The 24,137-nt window shown below is 41.0% G+C and overlaps 5 protein-coding genes and 3 long non-coding RNA genes across 13 annotated transcripts in view; 7 read left to right on the top strand and 1 right to left on the bottom strand.

Moving 5' to 3' along the window:
- Positions 1-24,137, top strand: part of LOC135339652 (serine/threonine-protein phosphatase 6 regulatory ankyrin repeat subunit B-like) — a gene marked incomplete in the record, with an annotated part of 1,209,744 nt that overhangs the window by 680,880 nt on the left and 504,727 nt on the right.
- LOC135339756 (2'-5'-oligoadenylate synthase-like protein 2) lies at positions 492-3,471 on the top strand. Its single transcript, XM_064536022.1, has 7 exons — positions 492-715; positions 854-980; positions 1,060-1,327; positions 1,429-1,486; positions 1,551-1,693; positions 1,755-1,802; positions 3,087-3,471. Exons 1-7 carry the CDS (start codon positions 644-646, stop codon positions 3,322-3,324), a joined length of 954 nt encoding a protein of 317 aa, XP_064392092.1. The 5' UTR covers positions 492-643; the 3' UTR covers positions 3,325-3,471.
- Positions 2,092-14,850, bottom strand: LOC135339875 (uncharacterized). 4 transcript variants are annotated; one of them, XR_010396113.1, is made up of 7 exons: positions 14,709-14,850; positions 13,825-14,231; positions 13,394-13,578; positions 13,090-13,191; positions 2,485-7,138; positions 2,293-2,431; positions 2,092-2,233 (listed from the first exon to the last, which is right to left on the bottom strand). It is a non-coding gene; the product is annotated as an uncharacterized LOC135339875 (long non-coding RNA). The 4 variants fall into 4 exon arrangements; XR_010396114.1 differs by having other exon boundaries at positions 13,415-13,578; XR_010396112.1 differs by having other exon boundaries at positions 13,429-13,578.
- LOC135339757 (uncharacterized) lies at positions 4,592-6,509 on the top strand. The gene is made up of 7 exons (XM_064536023.1): positions 4,592-4,733; positions 4,790-4,898; positions 5,139-5,379; positions 5,449-5,506; positions 5,556-5,722; positions 5,780-5,836; positions 6,191-6,509. Exons 1-7 carry the CDS (start codon positions 4,626-4,628, stop codon positions 6,402-6,404), a joined length of 954 nt encoding a protein of 317 aa, XP_064392093.1. The 5' UTR covers positions 4,592-4,625; the 3' UTR covers positions 6,405-6,509.
- LOC135339776 (2'-5'-oligoadenylate synthase-like protein 2) lies at positions 7,551-9,296 on the top strand. Its single transcript, XM_064536043.1, has 7 exons — positions 7,551-7,784; positions 7,900-8,005; positions 8,140-8,368; positions 8,499-8,556; positions 8,603-8,769; positions 8,816-8,863; positions 8,924-9,296. Exons 1-7 carry the CDS (start codon positions 7,713-7,715, stop codon positions 9,132-9,134), a joined length of 891 nt encoding a protein of 296 aa, XP_064392113.1. The 5' UTR covers positions 7,551-7,712; the 3' UTR covers positions 9,135-9,296.
- On the top strand, positions 10,697-13,131 carry LOC135339862 (uncharacterized). 2 transcript variants are annotated; one of them, XR_010396086.1, is made up of 7 exons: positions 10,697-10,827; positions 11,102-11,756; positions 11,810-12,081; positions 12,150-12,207; positions 12,294-12,454; positions 12,505-12,552; positions 12,717-13,131. It is a non-coding gene; the product is annotated as an uncharacterized LOC135339862 (long non-coding RNA). The 2 variants fall into 2 exon arrangements; XR_010396085.1 differs by having other exon boundaries at positions 11,102-11,210; positions 12,717-13,126.
- Positions 16,908-20,803, top strand: LOC135339881 (uncharacterized). 2 transcript variants are annotated; one of them, XR_010396122.1, is made up of 4 exons: positions 16,931-19,548; positions 19,665-19,771; positions 19,912-19,978; positions 20,450-20,769. It is a non-coding gene; the product is annotated as an uncharacterized LOC135339881 (long non-coding RNA). The 2 variants fall into 2 exon arrangements; XR_010396121.1 differs by having other exon boundaries at positions 16,908-19,771; positions 20,450-20,803.
- On the top strand, positions 22,237-24,087 carry LOC135339715 (tektin-1-like). Its single transcript, XM_064535960.1, has 6 exons — positions 22,237-22,397; positions 22,491-22,826; positions 22,875-22,945; positions 23,119-23,265; positions 23,327-23,549; positions 23,595-24,087. The coding sequence occupies exons 1-6, from the start codon at positions 22,320-22,322 to the stop codon at positions 23,940-23,942; spliced, it is 1,203 nt and encodes a 400-aa protein (XP_064392030.1). The 5' UTR covers positions 22,237-22,319; the 3' UTR covers positions 23,943-24,087.

Genomic DNA, 24,137 nt, shown 5'->3' with positions numbered 1-24,137 from the left:
TACATTTTACCTGACGCCAGCTTGGAGTAAGTTCACTCTCAGTATACATAAATATTACGTATAATAAAAATGATTACATACATATCACAGCCTCATAGTCCCTGGGGAGAACCCCTTAATAATGGAGAAGTACTGTGACATCCTCCCAGACCGGCCATGCATGCCTCCTCGATCCTGCCAACCCATTCACAAACTTGTACCGACAAGGCCTCGGGGAAGTAAAACCGAGCGGGGGAAAGGACATTAAAGAACGATGGGAGATATTTGCAAAGAGAATAGAAACACTTAATCTTGTGATGAACCTCACATAGGTCATTTAGCCTTACAAGCACATTTACTAGCTGTTCATTGCAGCTATACATGTTCATGTTTGCTACCATCAATAAAATTGCAATAATAAATGCAGACTCTTGAGTCTAATATTCCAGGAACTATAAGCAACCAATTAATGTATACACTATACACACATCATTATACAGAATTCATGACATACCACAATATTCACTCCTATACTACAGAAATACAGTTACGGAGAAACTCAATTATTACAACTATAAAAGAGCTAGGACCTCCAATGTGTATACGTATACCTATATACTTTGGATTTCTAACTTCATTTTAGCTGAAAGCTATATTACCCAACATGGCAGCCTCTCATGCCCCAAATCATACTGAAGCTGAGAAAGCAATTGGAGAACTAGTCCTAAAATTACAGGTACTCGACCCATGCGCCACTGTAACTCTACCCTATATAAATATTAATACCCCTACATATATATACTAGCTATTCAGTACTGTGACAAATCTATATATAATTATATATCACAAGTTATCTATAGAATTTTCAATTCAGACAAACCTTTCAAAGTACACACAAAGCCCCAGTATTAGAGTGAATGAGATTGTTAAGGCTGGCTCCATGGGACATGGGACAGCTGTGCCTGAACACTTTGACATTGACCTGGTGCTCTACTCTAGCGGTTAGTATATACGGGACTATATGCATGCATGTCTTTACAATATTATTAATAAATTACTGAATGCAATTTGAAAATGCAGATGTGAACAGAGATTCAGTGAACAGAATCGGATACGAAAGCTACTTAAAGCAAATAAGAGCTTTCATAACAGATGGCAGAGTCTTCAGGGCAGGAATCGTCACTAACATCAATCTGACCAGATACGCTGTTCAGTTTCAATATGAGGGCTACATCGATGTGGACCTCCTAGTCAGCCCTGTCTGGTGGGGGGGACAACCCAAACATCCACGAGAGCTCTTTGAATTCCTGCGAGATAGGGTGCCTAACGATGCTGAAGCCAGGCATAAGTAAGCATTACTTCACAATCATGTATGCTTTATGCTGACTATAATTATAATGAACGCACGAATGCTCTCTTTGAGTATAGATCGAATGTATGATTCTGCAGGTTCAGTGTGAACGCATCCAAGTGGCAAGTTGCTTTCATGAAGAAGCAAGATTCATCCGTGAGTTCACCAACACATTATGTTCAGTAAATACCTAATAGATTGTCACACAAACAAACATAAGGTGAAGCAGCTAATCATACGAGCTAAAGCATGGAGGAACCAGCTATGGCAAAAGAGCAAGGGAGGCCGAGGTCGACCAAGCTCTTACTTGCTCACTCTGCTGGTACTTCATGCATACAAGACTTCCTCTGGTACTGCCAAAAGGTACGTAAAAATTACGATATGTACTATATAATTTTAAGTTAATATTTGACACTCCATATAGTACAACACAAAAACTGAAGGAAATTGTTCGCAACCACAGGACAATGAAGTAAGTATAACCCAGAGTGCATGTGCATGTTTTTACTGCACACACTCATGTGCATGATTAGCCTCGATCCCAGGCCGATCCGTCTCTAATTGAACGCTAGGTCGCCTCCTCGGCCTGGTATTGATTGTATCTGGGCGTGACCGGAAACTGGTAAGTATCAGCTATGTACTGTAAAATCTTCAGTTCATCACAGTTGGCTAAAAATACAGCGATATAATGATATAATGACACTAGAAATTAATACTGTGCACAGCAGTACTGCGTCCATAATAAATGCAGATGTTTAGAAGCGAAGATCTCAAACGAGAGCTTCCAGAAAGACTTAATAAATACTGCGTTGGATGGCACTGGGGCATCATCTTTCAATGAGTTCACACCCATCAGCTAGGAGGAGTACGACGGGGGTTGGAGGGGAAGGTTCCATTTTGCTCCTGTATACAAATTAGTATGAACTTAAATTCACCATTCCACTATACATTTTGTAACTCACAGTGATGGTCCACACAAAACTAGCCACGATCCCAGGCCGCACTTCCTTGAAGGCCGGTGAAGGAGGCTAACACAACCAACACTAGTGCCAGTGCCGTAATGTCATATCTTGATCCAGATACCAAGGATTGGACTATAGGCTATAGTGTACAATTTCCAATGATGAAAGGTATTATTGATTTATATCGCTCACCTTGACAATACATCCCAGGCCCAGCCACTTGTGGACACCCCTGAGCATAGTATACAAGAGATCAATGGCCAGAGTCTGAGGATAGACTCTACCAAGTGTATCTGGCAATCAATGGTCTAATCAAGCGCTTGTATTAAATTGTGTAGTCAATCAAAGGTAGACACTGATAGCAGAAACTTGAGAACCTAGGTCTGTTCTTTCACAAGAGTGATGCTCCTTCTTCCTTCGCACAAGACAGCTCCTCACACTCTAGCTAGCTAAGCCTATATCTATGACAAACTAAACTTGCAAAGAATAGACCTATGACACGGAGTTCTTTGTGATTTAACGGTGATTTTACGGAGTAAGTATGCTTACATACACTATTAGTGTTTCTATTCGCTCCACCTTGCTCAGGTATTCGCTCTTTTTTAGCGAATACCTGAGCAACCACAGCAACCACAGCACACGCCCAGATACACGCCCAGATACAATCAATACCAGGCCGAGGAGGCGACCTAGCGTTCAATTAGAGACGGATCGGCCTGGGATCGAGGCTAGTGCATGATATACAACTATATTATGTACACACTGTATGAGTCAACGTGCATGCAATTTTCCAGCATTTACTGGGAGAACTACTACAACGCTAGAGACTACCCCACCCTCTTTCCCTCGTCCACTCCACGCCTGGTCGACCCGGCCAATCCAGCTAACAATGTCTACCAGTCTGGCATTGGGCCGTACCCACCCAAGAAAAGGCCGTGTGACTACGAGCGTGGGGATGGGGACTGGAGCCAGTTTGTGGACAAAGTGGAACACTTTGACCTTGAGAAGAGTGTGGAGGAGATCACACGTTAAGACCGTTCAAGAGAGCTGACTATAACTTTAGTACTTACATACACAGGACTATATACTGTAGCACATTGTTAGATATTTAGAACTTATAGAGTTTCCATGCATGTGTGACCAAAAATAACAAAAAGTATTTTGCAACAAATTAAGGGACTCTCCGTAGCCAGACATACAATATTTAGAATAAAGACTTATAACATGGCAAGACACAGAAGAAGACCAATAGGATGAGCTACATGTAGGGAGATATAGTTAAGTATTTATATCTGACATCCTAAAACAAGGACTGTTTATTCTAGGCCATTATATGAGTATTTATTATTATACATTATCATCATCGTGTATATACACATGAGGCATTTCAAAGGGAAGTATATAGGACATGTAAAGGCATCTGAAATATTTGTAGCGGCTCGTTGGGCCAGGGCACCATGCATTGTTTATGAGCACTATAATTATAATTAAGCAATTACTTCTGGTAGATCTCCTTCCGACTAAAAGAGACGTGGCCCAGTTGACGTTGCTACTGGATACAAAAAACTATATAATAGGAAAGCTTGAGTTAAGTGAAAATGTGCGTCACTACAAGCATATACGTACCATGAAATAAATTTTACATTGAGCCCCTTTTCATACATGCACATCTATAATGTGATTGTAAATTTCAGTATGCTGAGGATTTCTAGCCGATCAAGATCTAACGTAATGAGTGCCTATAATTATGAGCCCAAGATTTCACTTCATTAAGCAATTATTGTGACTGCCAGTAGGATTAGTAATTAAGCAGGGGAACATACAACAGCAATCCAATGTAACAAAAATCATCACAGGACCAGTGTTTATATACCTCTCAGGCTAACAACTAGCACTTAACCAGACCCGCACACAGTATTATATAGTCCGAGTATATCACAAGAGCTTTTATAGTGGGAAATCAATGATTACGAATGACCCTGTGAACCCTTCAAACAATAATTATGTGTATTCGAGTGAAATAGGGGAAATGGCTAAGGGAGAGGGAAAATGCCGGGGAAATTTATTTTTTGTTGCAACATTGATAGATTAAAGCTCGAACATGCGAAAAAACGTATCTATTAGGCCAAAAATGTGTGAGAGCATGCATGATTAGCTACATTAACTAGATGAATAGAGCAAGACTAGAGGCTGAGGCAAAACGTTTTTTTATGCAGCATTCAATAAGCAACATTACTCATTAGGTAAAGGTCCTTAACCAAACATCCATAAACAAGGAAGGGATCAAGCTAGCTAGCTAGCTTGCTACATAGTATACACAAGGCCATGTGACAATGGCACTGGCTCTGGCAGTACCCATGAGCAAAGCTAGTAGAGTGAGGACTCCACTCAAAGATGTCACAGCATTTGTGAAGAGGGTTAGAAGCATACTAAAAAAGAAGGTGATCTTCATTTGGAACTCTAGATATGCCATGTGCACTGTGTTTTTCTGCTCTAGGAGTCTACTCTGGGCATAAGCATATCTGAAGTATACCTTGGAGGGTCCCTAGGGCAAGAGACAAGTCTGCCTGCACACTTTGATGTTGATCTATGCATCTATTCACCAAGTACAAACACACTATGCATACACTATACTACAGTTCATGAGAGCAAATGAGCTATATTAATTCGCATTAGCCTAAATTCATGCTAACCCTACAAAGGCTCACACCCAGACTGAAACATAATTATTATGCATATAAAAAAATTATAATAATTATGTTCAATCTCAAATTCAATAACTAAAACTACTTACATGATTATACATAATTATGTTATCTTATGCGTTATGGTATCTTACTATACAGGTCTGCATCCGAGCACGAAAGAGGCATCTGAGGAACAGTACAAATTCATACTGGGCAGAACAATCAAGTGCCTAAAGCACTCCATTACTGACATAAAGAACATTGAGAGGTTGTACCACGGCTGGCGTTTCGAGACCTCTAACCTGAACATTGATTTACAACTCAGTCCTCAATGGAAGAAACAAAACTTGGAGGATTTGTACGACTACCTCAAAGGAATGCATCCAAAGAGGAGGAATTTGTGCGTAACCTTCTTGTCTCTTATCGTTCTATGATATTACTCTCTCTAATTATGCACACACAAAGTCAGGTTTTGCTGTGGACTGTTCAAGTATCAGACAATGCTAGTAAAATCACAACCACAACAAGTACGAAATATTTACGATATCTACAGTATGTCATATGATTTATTGACAGGTAAAAACACTTATAAAAAGATTCAAGGCATGGAGAAACAGAACATGGGACAAGCAGAAAAATGGCTGCCCTAAATCCTACCTACTGTCTATGCTCGTACTGATATCCTACGAACATGCACCTGCTGAGTTAGCACAGGCAGAATCACTAGAAGAACTGGCAAAATGGTGGGTGGGCTATTGATTTGGGAAAAGTTTGCATGCACTTGTTTCTCTCGCTTATAGGATGACCAAGGATATCAAGAAGCTGGTCGAGAGTATTGCTATAAATCAAGACCTAGAGTGAGTTGCTTTACCATTCTTTTACCACTATGTACAGTGGTACAACATTATGGAAATGCCTTTAGAAATTAAGGTTCATTTTCGTGGAATAGCAGCCTTTTTGCAGCATACATGCATGCGATATTAAATTCGGGGTTATAAATGTTTGCGGTACATGCGAAAACCACGAATATTTATACCCTCTATACGGTATAATAATACAGTCATGAATTTGTACAACATTTCATACCCTATAGCATAGACTATTTCATAGCCACATGCCAGGCCACTAAAACATTGCAATGCAGTAGCCATTAAAGGAAGTACCAAAAACCTAAATAAATGTACGGACACACAACTACTCTATCAATACAGCATTCACGTCCCCGGGGAGAACCCTGTGATTATGGAGAAGTACAGTCACTACCTACCCGAGAAGCCACGCATCATCGACCCATCCAACCCCTACAAGAACCTCTACAAACATGGCGTCTGTCAAATTGAGCCACAGAAGAGAGATTCGTTTCCCAAGAGATGGCAGTTGTTTCTCAGAGAGATCCATAACTTAGATTTGACTATTGACTTTTGATCATTCATCCTTGTGTATATTATGTGCATTGTACAAAAATTTGTATCATTCTTTTAAGGGTATATATACAAGCATAAAATTGTTATTAAGGCATAATTATTGTTATTATATATAGCTGACTTAACAAAACAAAACTTCCCAGAATGAGTGAAATGCCTTTTTTGTTTACCCATAATTATTAAATTATTATTATAGCTACATGCATGCATGTATTATTCATATTTCTCAGGTAATGTGTGATTTTCATTAACTACACTGACCATCTTATAAGAGAGCGATGGTCCTGATCGATCTGTGACTAGCTATTCACAAAGCATTCTATAGTTCTAACACATTCAAACAAAATGGCACTACTTGGCGGCAAAAGTGGAGCATGCATGTACTAAAATCAGTAACATTAACATAAGCAATCTCAGTAGAGCAGAATCAGAATAACTATTTCCAAGGTTATTCTCGGAGGATCAGTGGCCGCAGTCCAGGAGAATTATGATGTGTTGCATTCTCACCAAGTGAGTGACACAAAGGAATAATGACGATGGACAACATTCAATAAAGGGCATCACACAGTTTGCAGTACTATATGGACTGATGTTATAACTGCACAACTGTACGAATACATATAATTTTTGCTTTACTCACAGTATCATAATTATACATCAAACCTTTAATGTACGTACATTTAACATCAAATACTCTTCTTAAATCAGGTGTCCACCCGCAACGACGGGACGTGTCTGAATGGGAAACAAGCGGACAAAATCCTAAAGGCATGATGCAGGTATTGAATAAACATACACATCTCGTTACACTTAATTAGTACATGTACTATTATACAAAGAATGCAGGAATATAAGACTATAGGCAGTTACCATGGTGATCGAGACAATACATCATTATATTCTCCTGAAAATCATAAACAAGTCATTCTAACATCTCAAGTTCCAAGTAGGACATAATGTGACCACGAGTTCACAGAAGTCATATTCATCTATATAATTAATATACGCTAAAAGTCAGCAACTATATACATAACATGTACATGTACTAACGTTAGACTACCCAGAAAGTATATATAGTACAGTACAACCATGACGTAGTATTGCCAGCTGGCTATAGATAATGTTTTCCCCTCAGTTTAGTCTGTGTACCCGGGAGTTGCCTGAGAATGACATGACACATTTGGTGGAGGGTAAAGCCCTACATCAAAGGATGTTGTCAGCGCAGAGACAGCTAGGGTTATAAAGTGAGGCTACAATCAGTGCCACACACAGACCTTCAAATAACAGAGTGACAGGATAGAGATACAGAATGGCTCACCCGGACATTTTAAACCACAGAAGAGCTAAAGAGGCAGTTAACGAGATTGCTACGCTACTCAAGGTAAATACATAATAAAATTCATACTAAACCTAAACCACAAGTTGTATCAAGTACTTGGAAATAGTATTACTTACTCCTACTATTAATACTCTTTGTACATGATGTGCGTACAAAGGATAACCAACCAATTGCCATCGGTGAAGTGGTAAAAGCAGGCTCTCTAGGACATGGAACAGCCGTCCCGGGGGACTTTGACCTCGACCTGGTCATTTACTCACCAGGTAGGCCAAAACAGAGTTACCTGAATTAGCTATGGTATGATAAGCATTGCGTTTTGGTCGCAAATATCTTGTGACAAGTTTGTGAAGAGTTGCAAGTTTTGTGTCGCATATAGCTATACACAATTTCAATTCAGATGTTGATACGCATACGATGCGGTACAAGGGATTTGGTAAGTGGCTAGATCAGCTGGAGACGTTTCTCGAAAGACAGCCCAAAGTCGTGATAACCAAACGGACCAAGTTTTCCGTCCAGTTTAAGTTTGACGACATTATCGATGTTGACCTCCTGGTTAGTCCGTACTGGAACAACCAACACGACTTTTACGACTTCCTCCGAGGTGTCCCAAAAGAAGAAAGATACGAGTGAGTACAGTTAACAGTATATATAGCAGGTAATTTAAACGGACAAATTACATTGCAATTGCAAATACATGGCCATTCCACGCATACAAAGGTGGGGCTGCAGTTTTTAGATATTGCTGTACGTGTGCAGGTACTCTGTGTGTGCAGCTAAATGGCAGGTGGAGTTCTTTGAGCAACAACCTAACCAGGTACTTTATAGCCTAAGGCATGATCGACAATTACACTGAGCTACAGGTGAAGGAGCTTATCAAGCGTGCAAAGGCTTGGCGTAACAAGCTCTGGTCCGAAAGGAAGCTGTCCAACAAGCCCAAGTCCTACCTCATCTCTTTACTCGTACTCAACGCCTACGAGAAGGCCACAAAGAGAGTGGGAACTTCCAACACAAGGAGGATCGCCGAAGCGTAAGCTAAAGACACTTCAAAATAATGCTATGTATACACACTATAGCACAATGGATGAGCTGAAAAATCTCCTCCTTAACCGCCACGGCATAGAGTAAGTCTATATAAAACAGCAATAATGGTATACGTATTAATTTATATCATGTGATTGCAGTATCTACTGGGAGAAGTTTTATAGCGTGGGTGGAGGTGTGCCCTCTGGTCCCAACCTCTTCCCAACTTCACTGCCGCGTATCGTTGACCCGGCTAACCCAGCGAATAATCTGTATGACACGGGCGTCGCCAAGAGTCGTGGTCAGAGAGGTGACGGGTGGTCTGAGCTGGTGGAGAACATACACTCAGTGGACCTGCTACAGAGCGTCTAGTGTAGCCAAGCATGACTTGGAACTATAAAACATTAACTTGTGTGCTTATAGAGTATCAGGTGTGTATATATACATTGTAATGTAAGACTAGTTACCTAGTTATAACGGCTTCAGAGACAAATTTGTGTAAATGATAAAACCGAATGTAAAATGTACATTCAACGTAAAGCAAACGTGACTTATTGTATGTACTATACCATGCACGATTTTACGTACACGGAAGGTAACACAGTAAGTACCAGAATGACATGACATAATTATTGGCAAATGAAGCCCCTATATACATCAAAGGATAGCTGTGCCCTATACTACCATAGTTCGGTTATTCATTGTATGCTTCCACAAAGCCATGAATACTGGTAGTAAATTCATCTGCATCAAATTTTCCATGAAAATATTTTCTGCAAGTCATAGTAGCAGTTCAAACAAACAACTCAAATTCCAAGTATACTTTAGATCCCACTTGTGTGTGTTTAGCAGGGAATTATGAGCCATAATCTCATAGTTTCCCAGGGAATTATAAGCTTGAGGGTATAAAGTACAAGTACTATTTTTGAATGTACAGAAATGATAATAAAGCTGTAGCTGCATGATAATTAGCTATGGCTGTTCAGTTTTTTCACTACCAGTTTCTATAGCGTTTGCTGGGTTGATGGTAGGGTGTTCACCAGTATCTTTTCTTGTCGAGGAACACTAAGAGCCAATGATTTTAATTAACAGTTCTGGGTCCATTGTCACAAGCATGAAAGCATGTCTTCAACTTGTAGCATTTGTCAACTTTGTCCTCCTGACTTCTGTTTCTATCCTGCAGCCATGTTTCAAATTGTAGTAGACTCCTGTGTCTTTTTGGGAACGATAGTGCACTGTAGCATTGCTGCAAGCTGTTCCTTGCTAGCTAGCCGTACATATCAGAACAGTTTACTGAGAAGCTTGAGCTGGGGTGGGGCTTGAGTGCAGATAAAGAGGAGGCTGGGCTCATTTGTTGCAGAGCGCTTCCTGCACAAGGTGGAGTCACTAGTTTGTCCATTCCAATGTTGAAGCAAGGCCAATGCAAAGGTTTTTTTTAGCAGAAATCATCTAGACTAGCTTGTCAGAACAGGACATTTTCAAAAATAAAGCTGTTGCTAAGGCTTGCTGCTTTTATAGATACACTTCTTGCCTGAGGCAGCCAATGAAAAGTGGGATCTAAATCAGTTAGCACATGTGCATTCGGTATCTATGGTTATAGTGTCCCTCATCCCTCGGGCTAAAGCCCTCGTGATATGGGACACTATAACACATAGATACCTCATGCCCATGTACTATCTATAACATAAAGCCTCCCATGCATGCATGCACACACCCACACAAACACATATTCAAGTGACCTCTGTACAATGAAGTACACGGTAGATACATGTACATAATTATTAGATGAAGTAGGTTTCATCATCATGTGACTATTCTTGGCTTGTCTACAAAATTAGCTACAGCTTCACACGTCATCCTCATAATTAATCATTCTAAAATTAGCCAAATATGAATACTGTTCGTATAGGAAAATGGGGAAACCCACAACCAACCTATATAACAGCTGACTGGTATATAGAAGTTGACCAGTGAAAAGAAAAAGAGAGAGAAGATGGCAAGGAACAAGGACATCACATTTGATGATGCTATGAGAGTTGTGGATGAGCTTGCAAGAGAAATAAAAGTAAGTCAGGATCGATAGTCGATCAGTGCCACTGATGTGCCCAGGTGGTGGCTAATTCCAATCACACAAATCGCCTGTGGTTTAAAATTAGCCTATTAGTATATGTGGTAAAACTGTGCCTATAAGAAGTGGTTATTTTTGTCTAGAGCAATGATTATTTGTCTCGAGGTAGTTTGTAACCACTACGACCAGGGTGGGAACATATCTGTGTCACATTTACTACATGTATATAATTATGGCAACTTGCATGAACACACATAATTATATTCACTAGCATCATAGACATGGCCTGAACAGAGTCCAGGTACTCAAGGCTGGCTCCCTTGGTCAGTACACAGCCATTCCAGGCAACTTCGATGTGGACCTGGTGGTCTATTCAGAGAGTGAGTTAATACTGAATTATAGCTATCTTATACTATAGAGGCTGCGTGCCAGAGGTATATAAATAACGCATCTTGATTGTCCTGACAAGTTGTCTTAGCATAATACGTTTTCTTCTGCCATCATTAGTTGGACACCAACAGTTACCCATGCAATGTCCTTAAGGTTTTAGGAAAGGTAAGGTAATTTAATGCGGCTTAGCTCATAACATAAGCTTTTCTAGTCGTCTTGTCACTCCGATACATATAATATAGCTACATAATTATAATTAAGCCTGCTCTTGCACAATGAACGAAGAAACATGGCTGATATGAGATAATTACTTTAGTGCGCGTGAATGCGCATCATATAATTATTATGACTTCACTCTTTGCATGCTAGGACCCTGATAAGTGGACACTGTGATAAATGGACACTATGATAAATGGCCGATTAAAATAGGTTAATTGCTCGGAAAATGACCGATGACCGAATGTTATTTATATATACCTCTGCATGATACAACCTTTTTGGAACAGCATGAGATACTCTTCATATACATGTAAAACGTAAGCAATAAGTAAACAGACGAAGGGCTTTAAATTAATTCTGAATTATACAGGTGTGGATCCAGACACTGTCCTTAGTGAAGGATATCGTACGCCTCTACACAAACTGCGAAGCTTTTTGGGAGGTCTACGGACTGTCAAGCTTCAACCACCACTAAATATGTCTGTGTCACTGAAATACAAGACATATATATGACCAGCAAGATCGAGAGCTATCGATAGACGTTGACGTCTTGGTCAGCCCTAAATGGGAGAATCCAGTAGATCTCTATGACTATCTGAGGAAAGCCAAACAAGAGGGAGCAAAACCTGCCCAACTATTCCGGTAAGCTAAACACACAATAACAACACAACAAGTGTTGAGTTGTAACACTATACCATGCACTTACATAGGTTCTCAGTGAATGCTTCAAAATGGCAGGTTGCATTTATTGAAAAGCAGGATGATAAAGTGAGTATACACATGTACAATGTCACGAATCTGACACACAAGTATACAGTAGCTAGGGCATGTGTTATTTGTATACTTAAAATCAGGCTAAAGAACTTATTCGCCGTGCTAAGGCGTGGAGGAACAAAGAATGGCCTGAGGGGAAGTTATGAACTGGAAGGCCAAAGAGTTATCTCATCTCAATTCTGGTGCTTAAAGCTTATGAGCTGGCATTGAAACAGCACTATGGTAGAACCATTGAGCAAAGGTAGGGGAACTCCCTTGTGTGCAAGTAATTATTAGCTTCCGTTTATACAGAACAACAGCCACTTTGAAGCAGATAGTGAAATCTCACCTACCAGCGGAGTACGTTGAGTTTAAAACTAACCACACGCACTATATGTATAAAACGCAAGCATTGTGAAAGCTAACAAAATCACATCAGTTTGGTTAGACAAATTACTAAAGTCAACACATGCTGAGTTTCAGTGTCAAACGTTCTTTCACAAGGTATTTTCCAATCTATGCAGCACACAGTATCTATTGGGTTGACTACTACAAACCAGGGGACTACCCAGACTTGTTTCCAGCCAGGCTCCCCCGTATCGTTAACCCTGCCAACCCGGCCAACAACCTCCACAACACAGGCATAATCGGAGGCAGCTCTTACACCTCACACTCGTACTACGAGCAGGGAGACGGCAATTGGACGCAGCTGGTTGCAAAAATTGAGTCTGTCGATTTGACCAAAACTATTGAACAGATACAAGCCTAAAATACGCTTGCTTTTTTAAATCACCATGCAGAGACTTAGCTATAACAAAGCACCTTTTTGTATTGTGTATGCATGTACGGTACATGTTGACATTAGCCGTACAGTCAGTTAGTGCACGTTAACCTGACCTTTGAACTGTATGACTATTTTGGTAGTGACTGTCCAGAGCTTTTTTATCCGCATCGTCCATCTTCCAACACCACTCCGTGCCCACTGGGTTGGTATAGTGCCTGGGGGAAGTGCATAGAGCGTTAAGTGGGGGGGAGGATATAATTATGGGAAAACAATTCCTGGGGGAGAGGGGGAGTCATTTTGAATTCACGAAACTTACTTTCCAAATTCACTACAGAGAATTAAGGTACATTAATCAGACTAGTGAGAGATGGCAACAACCAACTTCCTTATAACTATAGGTCACAATGAATATGGCACCTGGGAGACGAGAAATATTACCACAGAAGACGCGCCTGTTGGTGCAGGCCAGACCAGGTGTGGTTTCCATGTATCAATGACTCTCAATACTGTAGAACAAATACGTGTGACAATCACCCCTCCCCCTCAGAACAGACTTGGTCCATAGATACATCTTCACCCCGAAGGAACCAACCACAAGATACCTACAGAGGGTAGATAATCAACATCATGTAGACATTGGGCCTACTAAAGTTTAAACCCCTGTGACAACAGTACAAACACCATGCACAGTGGCAGAACATTCTAAAAAGCGGCAGAATCGACACCACAGAAAGTTACTGGTAATTCAGAATTAGAGACAGTCTGCACAGAACACTGTTCTCAGACCGCCCGTCTCTTAAATATCATCACTGACCACACACACTTCTTTCCGACACACCCACACACACCTTGCTTGGTGAGGTGCTGCCTCAAGGCGAAGGTCACCATTTTCTTCCACTCCCTCAATCAGTTCTTTTCCTCACTTTATCCTCCTCTTGCGTGGGAGCAACCATTGAATCTTATACTTGTCCTCAGAGTAACCATGCACAGTAGCGGACGATATATTGATGCATATCCTCTTGTAGTCAGACGTAACTCAGCTCCTCAATTTTCCTCCCAGCCTCGAGTTATATTTTCCTAGAATCCTGAACGTGCTGCTTAAGATATCATCATACAATAGGTCGTCGGGGTCACTTGATGCAACGTACATTTTCTTATTATTTTGGAGATTCTTCAATTGTTTCTTGTTTCGACATAAAAGGGTATCGTCAGTTTCAACTCTCGAGGCAGAGTTTGCTGATCAACTGGAGGTGATCTGTGAGAATGATGCAACACACACATTAATCTCTAATTGTTATGTTTAATATAGCGTGACTATCCGTTCAGCTTAGAATATTTCTCCAAGAAAGATGACAAAATCTTTCTCCGATTTACAGCTAGCAGGGATACCACCGTTGACCCCTAAAAAATCCAGACTAACAGAAGTTAGAACATTTAATACTGTTAGGTATGTATACGGGAAAACCGCTACATCTTTTGCACCAACGTGCAATGCAACATGGACAATAATATTATTGCAAATAGATTTCTCTGCTGCTTGTACTCTTCAAATCTGTAAAAAGTAATCAGTTCTGTAGCTAGAAGCTGAAATTTACTAAGGTGATATCATAGATAATAGAGGAAGGTATCACAGTAATAATTATTCATCAGTGAAGCAAGCATGATGATGGAAGTAATCAGTATTAGCTTCTGATTCTATCTAGGCCATAATCAGAATATAGAATAAACTTACTTATTGAATTTACAATACGTGAATGTTCCTAAGAGCTGTTACAGCTAGAATATTCCTCCATCACTTGTACTGTACGTACTTGGAGCTTGAAAGAACTAGTAGTATTTGCATCATTGCATTCCTGTACAAGTCCATGTGGACCTGGTACTAATCGTCACACTAAAACGCTTTGAAGAGGTAACAACAAGACTCACTTGATAGCCATTATGTAAGTACAAATTACAAATTCAAACATATCTCCTTAGCAAATAAGTATACACTATACACACAAGTGAAATACTGAATGCACAGTGGATGAGATGAATAGGATACAAACAAGAAAGACATACAAAATGTTTTTACACTTTGACATCTCATATCTGAGTTGTGATCGTTTGAATCGTTTCGCCATAATAAACATTTCTGTTTTCTTCACTGAGCTCCTCAAATATCCTCTCAGCCTCGAGACTTCTTTTCTTAGAAGATAATTCAACAGGTCTTCTGTTGTTTCGAAGTCAAATGAGATCTTTTGGTTGCATACAGCCGAGGCGAAGTGTTGCTGATAACTGGAGGTGATGTGTGAGCAATGATGCACTGTAAACTGATGGGTATTTGAGAGAGAACACACCTACTGTTCAAATAGGGACACCTCTACATTCACCAATTCACCACCCCGGCCCCTCAGGTACTATCGCTAGAAGTCACGTTACTCTCTGCATACATCTGATGTACAGTATGCCTACGTTCGATACTCTCTTCTCTATCATACTCTTGGTAATAGTCTATAATAACACTGTTGTATAAATAATTATAGCATGGTTATATAATTATAAGTGCCATTAATCAATGTTTGCCCCTGTTAACTTCCTCTCTACAGGACCACCCTCTAATCGAGTCTCTCTCCAAGAACTAATGAGGCGATACAATCTGACTGACGTGCAACTCAACCGTGAAATAGTGGACTCTGATACTCCCGTAATGGCCTTAAATTTTGACGATGTGGAAATGTATTCAACTGCAATGGGGCTAGCCATTGCTGAACAGGCCGATGTGAAGAGGTTGAACCATAGCGAAGGAACTCAAGCAGCCATGATGAAATGTTTGAAAATCTGGAAGCAACATAATTCTTCACGAGCAACTTACAGAGCTCTACTGGATATCGCACTAAGTTTGGGGAAAGTTGACACAGCTGATAAAATCTGTCAGCAATTGACCCAACGTAAGTACATGTGTATCAGTCTATATAGAAATAGGCCAGAATAATTATGGATCAAAAAGACCCACAAAAAACACCTCACTATTTGACAAGGTCATTATTCAAGAAGGACACCTACATACGTATAGGTCTAGAGTTCTGATGATTATATAGGTCTTGACTCTTCTTTTGCCTATCATTCTTTTCAAAAAGTCAGCCTATTATTCCAGTTTGGTGTACCCATTATTCCAGTTTAAAGACACCACTCTCATTCTGCATGAAAAGACAATTTATTTGTTTGTATTGACTGTAGCAATACAGAAAGCTAAAATCCCACAATAGCTACAAAAACCAACAAGATATAGCAGAGTTGCACTCCAAAAGCTATTCAAGTACAGATCTATTGTAAAGATGTCTAGCTACATTATAAAATAGAACCAAGTGAAATTAGGTCTATACCAAACTCAGATGGTCAAATTATGCTAGTTTAGTGCCCTATATATTATTCTCAATTATGATAGTTCCTAAAAGTCTCCCTATTATTCCAAATATTATCAAGCCCTACTGATGATCCAATTAAAGGAATTCATGATTTTCTGATACCGTACAGCAGGAAATGTATGTGCAAATCCGCGCTTTTCAAGGGTAGAGCACCTAACGCGAAAATTAAAACTGGGATAAACTCCCACGCACCGGTATTTCACATGCAAAGCTCTTGGTGGGTGTTGTTTCCTGGCATTCAAACGCCAAAATTTCTTATAAGGCTCTGTAATTAAATAGCGAAAATTTCCCGCTTTACAGTACCACGTTAAATCGAGGAAATAAGTTAAGCACATAACGTTTTCGGAGCCTTAACGCATATATTTTCTGAGCCAAAATGCATAATTTTATGCTTGTATTATTTCTAGCACTACAGTATGATTACTTGAATCTAGATCTTTTCTGTGAAAATTCTTTCTAAAGGCACCTGTCACAGAACATCCTAAAAGCAACAGACACCAAAGAAAGTTACTGGTATATATATATATATATATAATGGTCTCAGAATTAGAGACAGTCTGCACAGAACACAGTGGCGTAGCCAGAGGGGTGCAGAGGGTGCTCCAGCACCCCCCTCTAGCCTCAGACTCTGCTCCACAAGTTCCTTAGCTAAGCTACATGTAGCTAGCTAGCTGATATGAGAAAACTAGAGCTCTATGTTGCGATCAACTCAAAACTCCACCTCCAACTAGCTAGCTCCACCTCCAAATTTCATTCCAGCCAGTGCACATGCGCAAAGCCACGTGGGCTGAGCAGACCAAGGTCCCCCACAGAGTTGCAGACTATTCAGCAGCTATCACCATCATCATCATGTCACTCTTTCAGTTGAGCCCAGTTCACAGAGCAGCACTGCAAAACTGCAAGTGGCTTGCCACCCTGTCCTGCTAATTCACAAGCAGAACCTGGTTAGCAGCTGCATGATTTAATTGTCACAACTCAAAACAATGCATTTTTATAGGACATAATTCAGATGAAGATGTGGCTTAACCACCAGTACCCTCAAAGCAGCAGTACCCTCATTTCTTTAGCCAGATTGCGTTAGAATCAATCTCAGAGCATGTAACAACAAAAATTTTCTGGGGGAGTGCCCCCAGACCCCCCGTTGGGGCGTATTTTGCACCGCCGGAGCGCACTGGTAATTCAGACAATCCATTCATCCAGCACCCCCCTCTCTCAAATCTTGGCTACGCCCCTGGAACACTGTTCTCAGACCGCCCGTCTCTTGAATATCAACACTGACCACATACCACCCTAATTTACCTACCCACCAACACACATACCTTGCTTGACTGCCTCAGGGCGTGGGTTACAATTTCCCTCGGTTCCTTCAGTCTTTTTCCTACTTCATTCTCCTCCTGCGTGGGAACAAGTATTGATCTTACAGCCCTATCCTTGGAGTAACCACATGCGGTACCGGGCGCATATCTTCGTAGGTGTGGTATATTATCAAAGTGCTTAGTAATACCATAGATTGAAAAGGAAGGGGATTGGAAACGACCAGGCCACCCTGTGTCAACGGGTGAAACACTCCGCGTTATGATTTCGCACTCGCGAATATTTTAGTTTTTAACGTACTCAGGTTGTATTTCAACTGTTTCTAGCTCTCCTATCCACTATTGATCGCTCAGAAGCTGGGAGGTACTCTAGAGAAGTAAGTTGACAAGCTCTAAGTCCCTTGTCTTTACTCTGTTTTTACGTTTAGCTTGAAATACTCCATGTCAACTTTTCTCTTTCCCTGCTGTGAAGCCGAAACAGCAAAGGACATTGCTTGACTTGGTTATTATGTATCTAAGTGCTATATAGGATGGTTTCATGCTATGGATAAGCTGTACTGTTCACAAACGTTTGCAGTATAGTCCTTCAAACTGCTTTAGTATACTTTTAGAGACACCACGGGCCTTGACCTCCCACGACTTCATAGTAGATCTAAGAGCTATTCCTTCTTGTATAGCATTTATTTGTTTAGTGATAGTGGCTGCATTGCTTAGTCTACCTTTTAGAGCTAGATTCTCTAACTTTTTAGAATAATCAACATCAATTTCACCATTTCTATGTACAACACATTGTATGGCAGCAAGACAGGTAATGAGCATGCTGACATAAATATAATCCTTTGAAGTTTTAGCCACACCCTATAACGCGGAGTGTTTTCACGCAAACATTTCGTTTCCAATCCCCTTCCTTTTCAATCTATGGTAATACGTGTGCTTCTGAGTCCTGACATAATTTTACCTGTCAATAAGGAAAACACCACATCTTTAGGTCACCAATTTGTGGACAATAATATTGTAGTTTTCTGGAGTTACAAAAAAAACCTTTTTAGCTATAAAATATAGATTCATACCTTCGGTTCACAATACCGTACAGCGGGAAATGTTCGCTATTTGGCTCCAAAGCCCTCAGCATAAATTTTCGTGGGTTCTAATATTCGTGTTTCAATGCCAGGAAACCACACCCACCAGTGTGTGAAATACCGGTGCGTAGGAGTTTATTCCAGTTTTAATTTTCGCGTCTTCTGTCTCCCTCCAAAAAACGCGTGAAAATTTCCCGCTGTACGGTAAGTCTACAACAATCTGAAGAACTGTCGAAGAACCTATATCATGCTTCAGGCAATGGCCGCGAACCACATCAACCCGGTACTAATCACTATACGAAAAAGCTTTGAGCAGGCATGCATGCAACTGGATGCCAGCTGACTTATATATATATACCTTAAGGTGACATATTTTCACAGGTAGATTTGTTTGCGTTTTTACAGTTTTGTACATTTTGCGGTATAATATTTTGCGAAATGTCGATCTGGATACATTAAACAAGAGGGCGGCCAATTATTTGCGAGTATTAATTTTTGTGATTTTACTCTCATTCGCAGAAATAGCAGAAATTAATACACGCGAAAATATGTAGGTAAACATACACACAAGTTGAATACTGGCATCTTTTGCATGGTTGGTCATGATCAATTAATTGGAGGTGATCTGTAAACATTATATGCAACATCCACTAATATCTGTAAGAGGGTGACTATTCAATTTAAGTGCTAAGCGTTTAATTTTCTTGCTGCCAGAGGTTCATTGGCCTTGGAAAACATGAAGATTTGGCAAACTGATGTTGTTGTTGAAGAAGGTAAATAGTCTAGTCTATAGTATAAAAGTAAGTAGTATAATATAGTATACAGTAATGTGACTTTATCAACCTACGAGTGCTTTTTAACATTAACATTTCATTTTACATGGATAAAGTATAAACGAAGTGAAGTGTTGAAAGTCTGTAGGGCCAGGGAACACCTAGTGGGTTCGAGTATCGTCCAAGCACCTCCTGAAGAACGGAAATTGATTGTACTACTATTGTAAGTTTTAAATATCGCACAAAAGCAGCTGGGTGTTGTTCAATTACTAGTGGGTCATCATGCTCATAGCCACCATGACATTTGTATAATAACCTTCATACATGTAGTCATTATTATTAATAACGTTCATCTTTTCTCAGGTCGCTTTGAAGGACTACCGTCGCTTGTTGACAGTCTTCCTGGCATCAACCTATGTATATAGAAAATGTAAGTCTTACTACTGTATCAAGCAATAATTATATCGTTACCTCTCTGGCCTCTTTTCTGGAGGAAGACTCACTGCTAGGGGTTGGTAGTTCTATTATTCATTCCCACATTATTCCACATCCCATGTACTCACAGCTTTCATCAGGCCTACACATGTTTATACTACTGACTCGACTGACCTGTATTTCCAAAACCTGCCTATTATTCTCACTAATGTTCCCATGATACCAGCATAATTCTTCCCCAAAATTATGCCAGCACTACCAACCCCTACCCGGGAGAGCTCTCACTTGTTTCTCACTAATGTTCCTATGATACCAGCATAATTCTTCCCCAAAATTATGCCAGCACTACCAACCCCTACCCGGGAGAGCTTTCACTTGTTTGCACCCCACTCTACAACTCTAAATGATAGCAAACATTTGTTTGATATACTGACATTAATTAATGCTGATATAAATTCTTTTTCAGAATCAATTTTGCCAACTTTCTACAATGCACTGCTGTCTATTTATATGCAAGAAAGCAAGGAAAACTCTTTGGAAGAGTTCACTGGAGTAATGCTCACTGTAGCTAACCTGGAGCTGTATAGACATAGCCTTTTACTGTACCTACAGACCTACCTAAGCATTATTTAAATGTCAGCCATAATCATAAATTTTTATTTTTGTCTTTTTGATTCTGGTAAAGAAGAAAACCCACCAGGAATGTATTCCCCTCCCTTCTGTGTATTTTTTTAGTGTTCACGGTGTGTATGAATGGGTTCTGAGCGCTTTTGCGCAAGAGAAAAAAACAGCTCGTTACGAATGAAATTTTCGGGGTCAAAGGTCGCGTCCTGGGCAGCTCTTTTTATACTCAGAATTCCAGAAGCGACTAATGCGGTAATTAAAGCCAACATGCTCGTTTAACACACCGAATTTTTTCCTAAAAAAAAGGTCATCACTTTTCATGAAGCAGTCTGCTAGCCTAGGTCCCAGGCCGATTTTTTTTTAATAGAACGAAGTTGAAAAATACGTGGTATTGATTGTATCTGGGCGTGGCAGGAACCGGAAACAAAAGCAGTGATTCTTTACATTTTGCTTCCTGCTTTTTTTCTGTAATACTAAAGGTGTACGTAGAGGCATTTTACTCCCGTAAAAGTTACAGTAATTTAGCTCCGTGTCATGTTCTCAATTTATAGCTAGCGTTGTCTTGTTTGAAGCAAGATGGCCTCACTCTCATGGCAGAACAGGCCCAGGCTCTCAAGCTCCTGTTTGAGGGAAGGGACGTGTTTATCTGGTTCCCAACGGGGTATGGCAAGTCTCTCTGCTATATCAGTTGCTACCCTTTTTAATGGACTACAAGCTAGGTAGGACCAAGGCTCCTCCTGTTGACAAAAGTGTTGTTCTTGTTAATTGTCTCTCCCCTTGTATCTCTCATCATGAGACTCATGATTGACCAGATCAGGAGTCTAAACAATAGAGGTGTTTCTGCTGCCATCCTCAGTAGCAATAAAGGAATCGACAAAGATTTGGTTGCCACTGCCAAAGAAGTGTCTTCTGGGAAGTATTTCCTGCTGTATACTGCCCCAGAGGCTGTTGGAGGATTCATTTTTTGTTGTACCACGGTCAATGTATTAAAAAACCACGCCCAGATCACGCCCAAATACAATCAATACCAGGCCTAGTAGGCGACCTAGCGTTCAATTGGAGACGGATCGGCCGGGGGTCGAGGCTAGCAGTCTGCATGCACTCGCGCGCTGGAGAGTTTTTAGCCTTTATAGTCACTGAAACTGCACAGACAAAGCTTCGCAGGACTAACAAGGACTAAAGGTAAGTGAGAAGTGCATGTGAAACTTTCACGTTCACGTTCTCAAACTTCACATCTGAAAAGGTTGCAATGGCATTCCAAGTCAGCAAAACTAGGCCGCATAACTTGAGAACAAAGCATTATTTTGCAAATCCAAGAATTAAAATCCTAGAAAAACTACTTACACTTCATTGATCCTTGAGCAGCTGTAGCAGTCTACACAGTAGTACGGACTGAAAGCTAGTATGATTGTGCCTGCTGTACTGTCCCAAGAAAACAAAAAAACATTCAACAAAAGGGTAGCCTCGAACCTAGCCTCGATTCCAGGCCGATTAAAATTTTAATCGGCCTTGAATCGAGGCTACTTCGAACCAGGCCCAAAAATTGTTGGGTCTGGTTCGAGGCTAACAAAAGGGAGGCGTCGCCGCCCTCGGTCTCCGCCCGTAATGGGTAAGGGCTTATCTTGTAGAATGTGATCCTTACCAACAGGTACCATAGCAACCATTCTTCTTTCGCACACGTAAATACACTTGTATGTACAGCCTGGCCGGAGATGGATAAGGTGATAGAGACACCGCCAAAGTATCTCCCCTCTCAATGGCACACCTCCAATGCCGTAAACTATTCAAAGGTGAGGCATCATGGATCATGTAGCCCTCCACGCACACACACACCCCTTGATCTGTACATCAATTACACCCTCCACATTGATTAACCACTGTAGGCTGAGGGAGAACGTGCGCGGGCTGAACACTTGAGGTCAGAATGTGAGAGACTACGACAAGAGACGAGTACTATCACAGCACGCACACAAGGGGCCAATGCTCACAAGTTCACTCAACGTATCCGAGATATCCAGTTTTGGAAGGCGGAGCTTGAAGGGTCACTGTCACAGAACCATATTGAGACGGCTCTACTATTGGAGGATAAAGAACGACTAGAAGAAGCTCTCGGAGCCACTAAAATGCCTCTGAAGGTTGCCAACAGTTGCCTTGGTTACCGACAGAATCGTGTGGGGATTGACAATGTACACGATCAAGTGGAAATTGAGCTGCACAATGTAAGCTTGTTGTTAGCGCTGTATGTGGCTAATTAATTGCCCTTTTAGGAGGTTTTGGTACTACAGAAGGTTCAGGAGATGCTACAGAGCACTCTGGACCACACAACAGAGCAAGTCAGGTAAGCCCCCCCCCCCACCCACACAAACTCAATTGTCTGTGACCGCTATTAGGCAATCCACTCTCTCTTAAGGTAGTTGTTATAGTAGACACACTAATATGACACTATAGAGTGAATATGAGCAATGAGCCTCATCCTTATTTCCTACCCATCTATCTCTCTATATAAAACAGGCTCTTGAGATCAGCCAAATACAAGCTGAACAAGGACCTCACGGACAAACTAAGTGCTCTGGGAATTGACGACACCTGCCACGAGATCTCTGGCTCCACTCAAGGGATTGGATTCAGCAGGCAGGACGTTGTCAAGATCCAGAGCACGTAAGAATCTGTGTGATTATAATTATTATGGTCATGATTCATACATGTGTACTCCCTTTAGTTCAGTGAGTCTTGAGGAGTGGGCCTTCTCGTCCAATAACAATATCCAGGCAGCAGAGTCCCAACGACAGGCCTCCAGCACTCTGAGGGGACAGATTGATGCTGTGCTGCAACAAACTCAGCAGGAAATTGATAACCAGAGGACATTGGTCAACCTAGAGTTCTCTAAGAGGATCAGTGAGATCTCCACCACCAAGGCCCGTCTAGAGGAGCACCTGGTCAAGGTGCGGGTGTGTAACATGAACACATTGTACTGAATGTGCATGCAGGTCATGTCTGAGATTGGTGAGATGGAGGCAAACATTCAATGCATGGAGGAGGCCATCTCAGCCATGGCCCCGGCTATGATGCTGTCCCACACACGACTGGACCTGCGCAGCTCACGGCCACATCGAGAGCTAGTGAGGGATCCCATACAGTACGGCCTGGTGGGAGAGGTGGCTCAGATTGCTGACTCTGTGGATGCATTAAGAGGACGTCTTGTCGACTCTGAGGCTGCTCTGAAGGGTCTAGTGCGCAGTCAACTGAGTCTAGAGGAAGACATTGGAGTCAAGACCAACTCTCTCGCTATCGATCGAGACCAATGCATGGCTGTCAGGAGACAAATGGACAATTAGATTAGACTACTAACTACTATAGACGGCAGCCCGATCAAACTACATGTTATGATCTTTTGATCTGTGCATTTTATCACTTTTACTTTGTTGTTAAAATCGAGAAACCGCGGCCTGATATGAAGCCTCATGCTCTGTTACTTTCTTCCTTTTTGCCTCCTTTAAATCTGAGGGTTTAGGGAGCATGCAGATCAGCCC

Source organism: Halichondria panicea, chromosome 8, assembly GCF_963675165.1.
Source record: "Halichondria panicea chromosome 8, odHalPani1.1, whole genome shotgun sequence".
Taxonomy (NCBI): domain Eukaryota; kingdom Metazoa; phylum Porifera; class Demospongiae; order Suberitida; family Halichondriidae; genus Halichondria; species Halichondria panicea.
This window is presented reverse-complemented; position numbering and strand designations above follow the sequence as displayed.

Coding starts and splice junctions, on each gene's coding strand:
- LOC135339756 (XM_064536022.1), top strand. CDS start 644: ATGGCAGCCTCTCATGCCCCAAATCATACTGAAGCTGAGAAAGCAATT. Junction 981..1,059: donor CCTGGTGCTCTACTCTAGCG/GTTAGTATATAC, acceptor TTGAAAATGCAG/ATGTGAACAGAGATTCAGTG. Junction 1,487..1,550: donor TGAAGAAGCAAGATTCATCC/GTGAGTTCACCA, acceptor AACAAACATAAG/GTGAAGCAGCTAATCATACG.
- LOC135339757 (XM_064536023.1), top strand. CDS start 4,626: ATGGCACTGGCTCTGGCAGTACCCATGAGCAAAGCTAGTAGAGTGAGG. Junction 5,380..5,448: donor CATCCAAAGAGGAGGAATTT/GTGCGTAACCTT, acceptor ACACAAAGTCAG/GTTTTGCTGTGGACTGTTCA. Junction 5,837..6,190: donor GCTATAAATCAAGACCTAGA/GTGAGTTGCTTT, acceptor CTATCAATACAG/CATTCACGTCCCCGGGGAGA.
- LOC135339776 (XM_064536043.1), top strand. CDS start 7,713: ATGGCTCACCCGGACATTTTAAACCACAGAAGAGCTAAAGAGGCAGTT. Junction 8,369..8,498: donor CCAAAAGAAGAAAGATACGA/GTGAGTACAGTT, acceptor GTACGTGTGCAG/GTACTCTGTGTGTGCAGCTA. Junction 8,557..8,602: donor TTGAGCAACAACCTAACCAG/GTACTTTATAGC, acceptor ACTGAGCTACAG/GTGAAGGAGCTTATCAAGCG.
- LOC135339715 (XM_064535960.1), top strand. CDS start 22,320: ATGGATAAGGTGATAGAGACACCGCCAAAGTATCTCCCCTCTCAATGG. Junction 23,266..23,326: donor GTTGTCAAGATCCAGAGCAC/GTAAGAATCTGT, acceptor TACTCCCTTTAG/TTCAGTGAGTCTTGAGGAGT. Junction 23,550..23,594: donor TAGAGGAGCACCTGGTCAAG/GTGCGGGTGTGT, acceptor ATGTGCATGCAG/GTCATGTCTGAGATTGGTGA.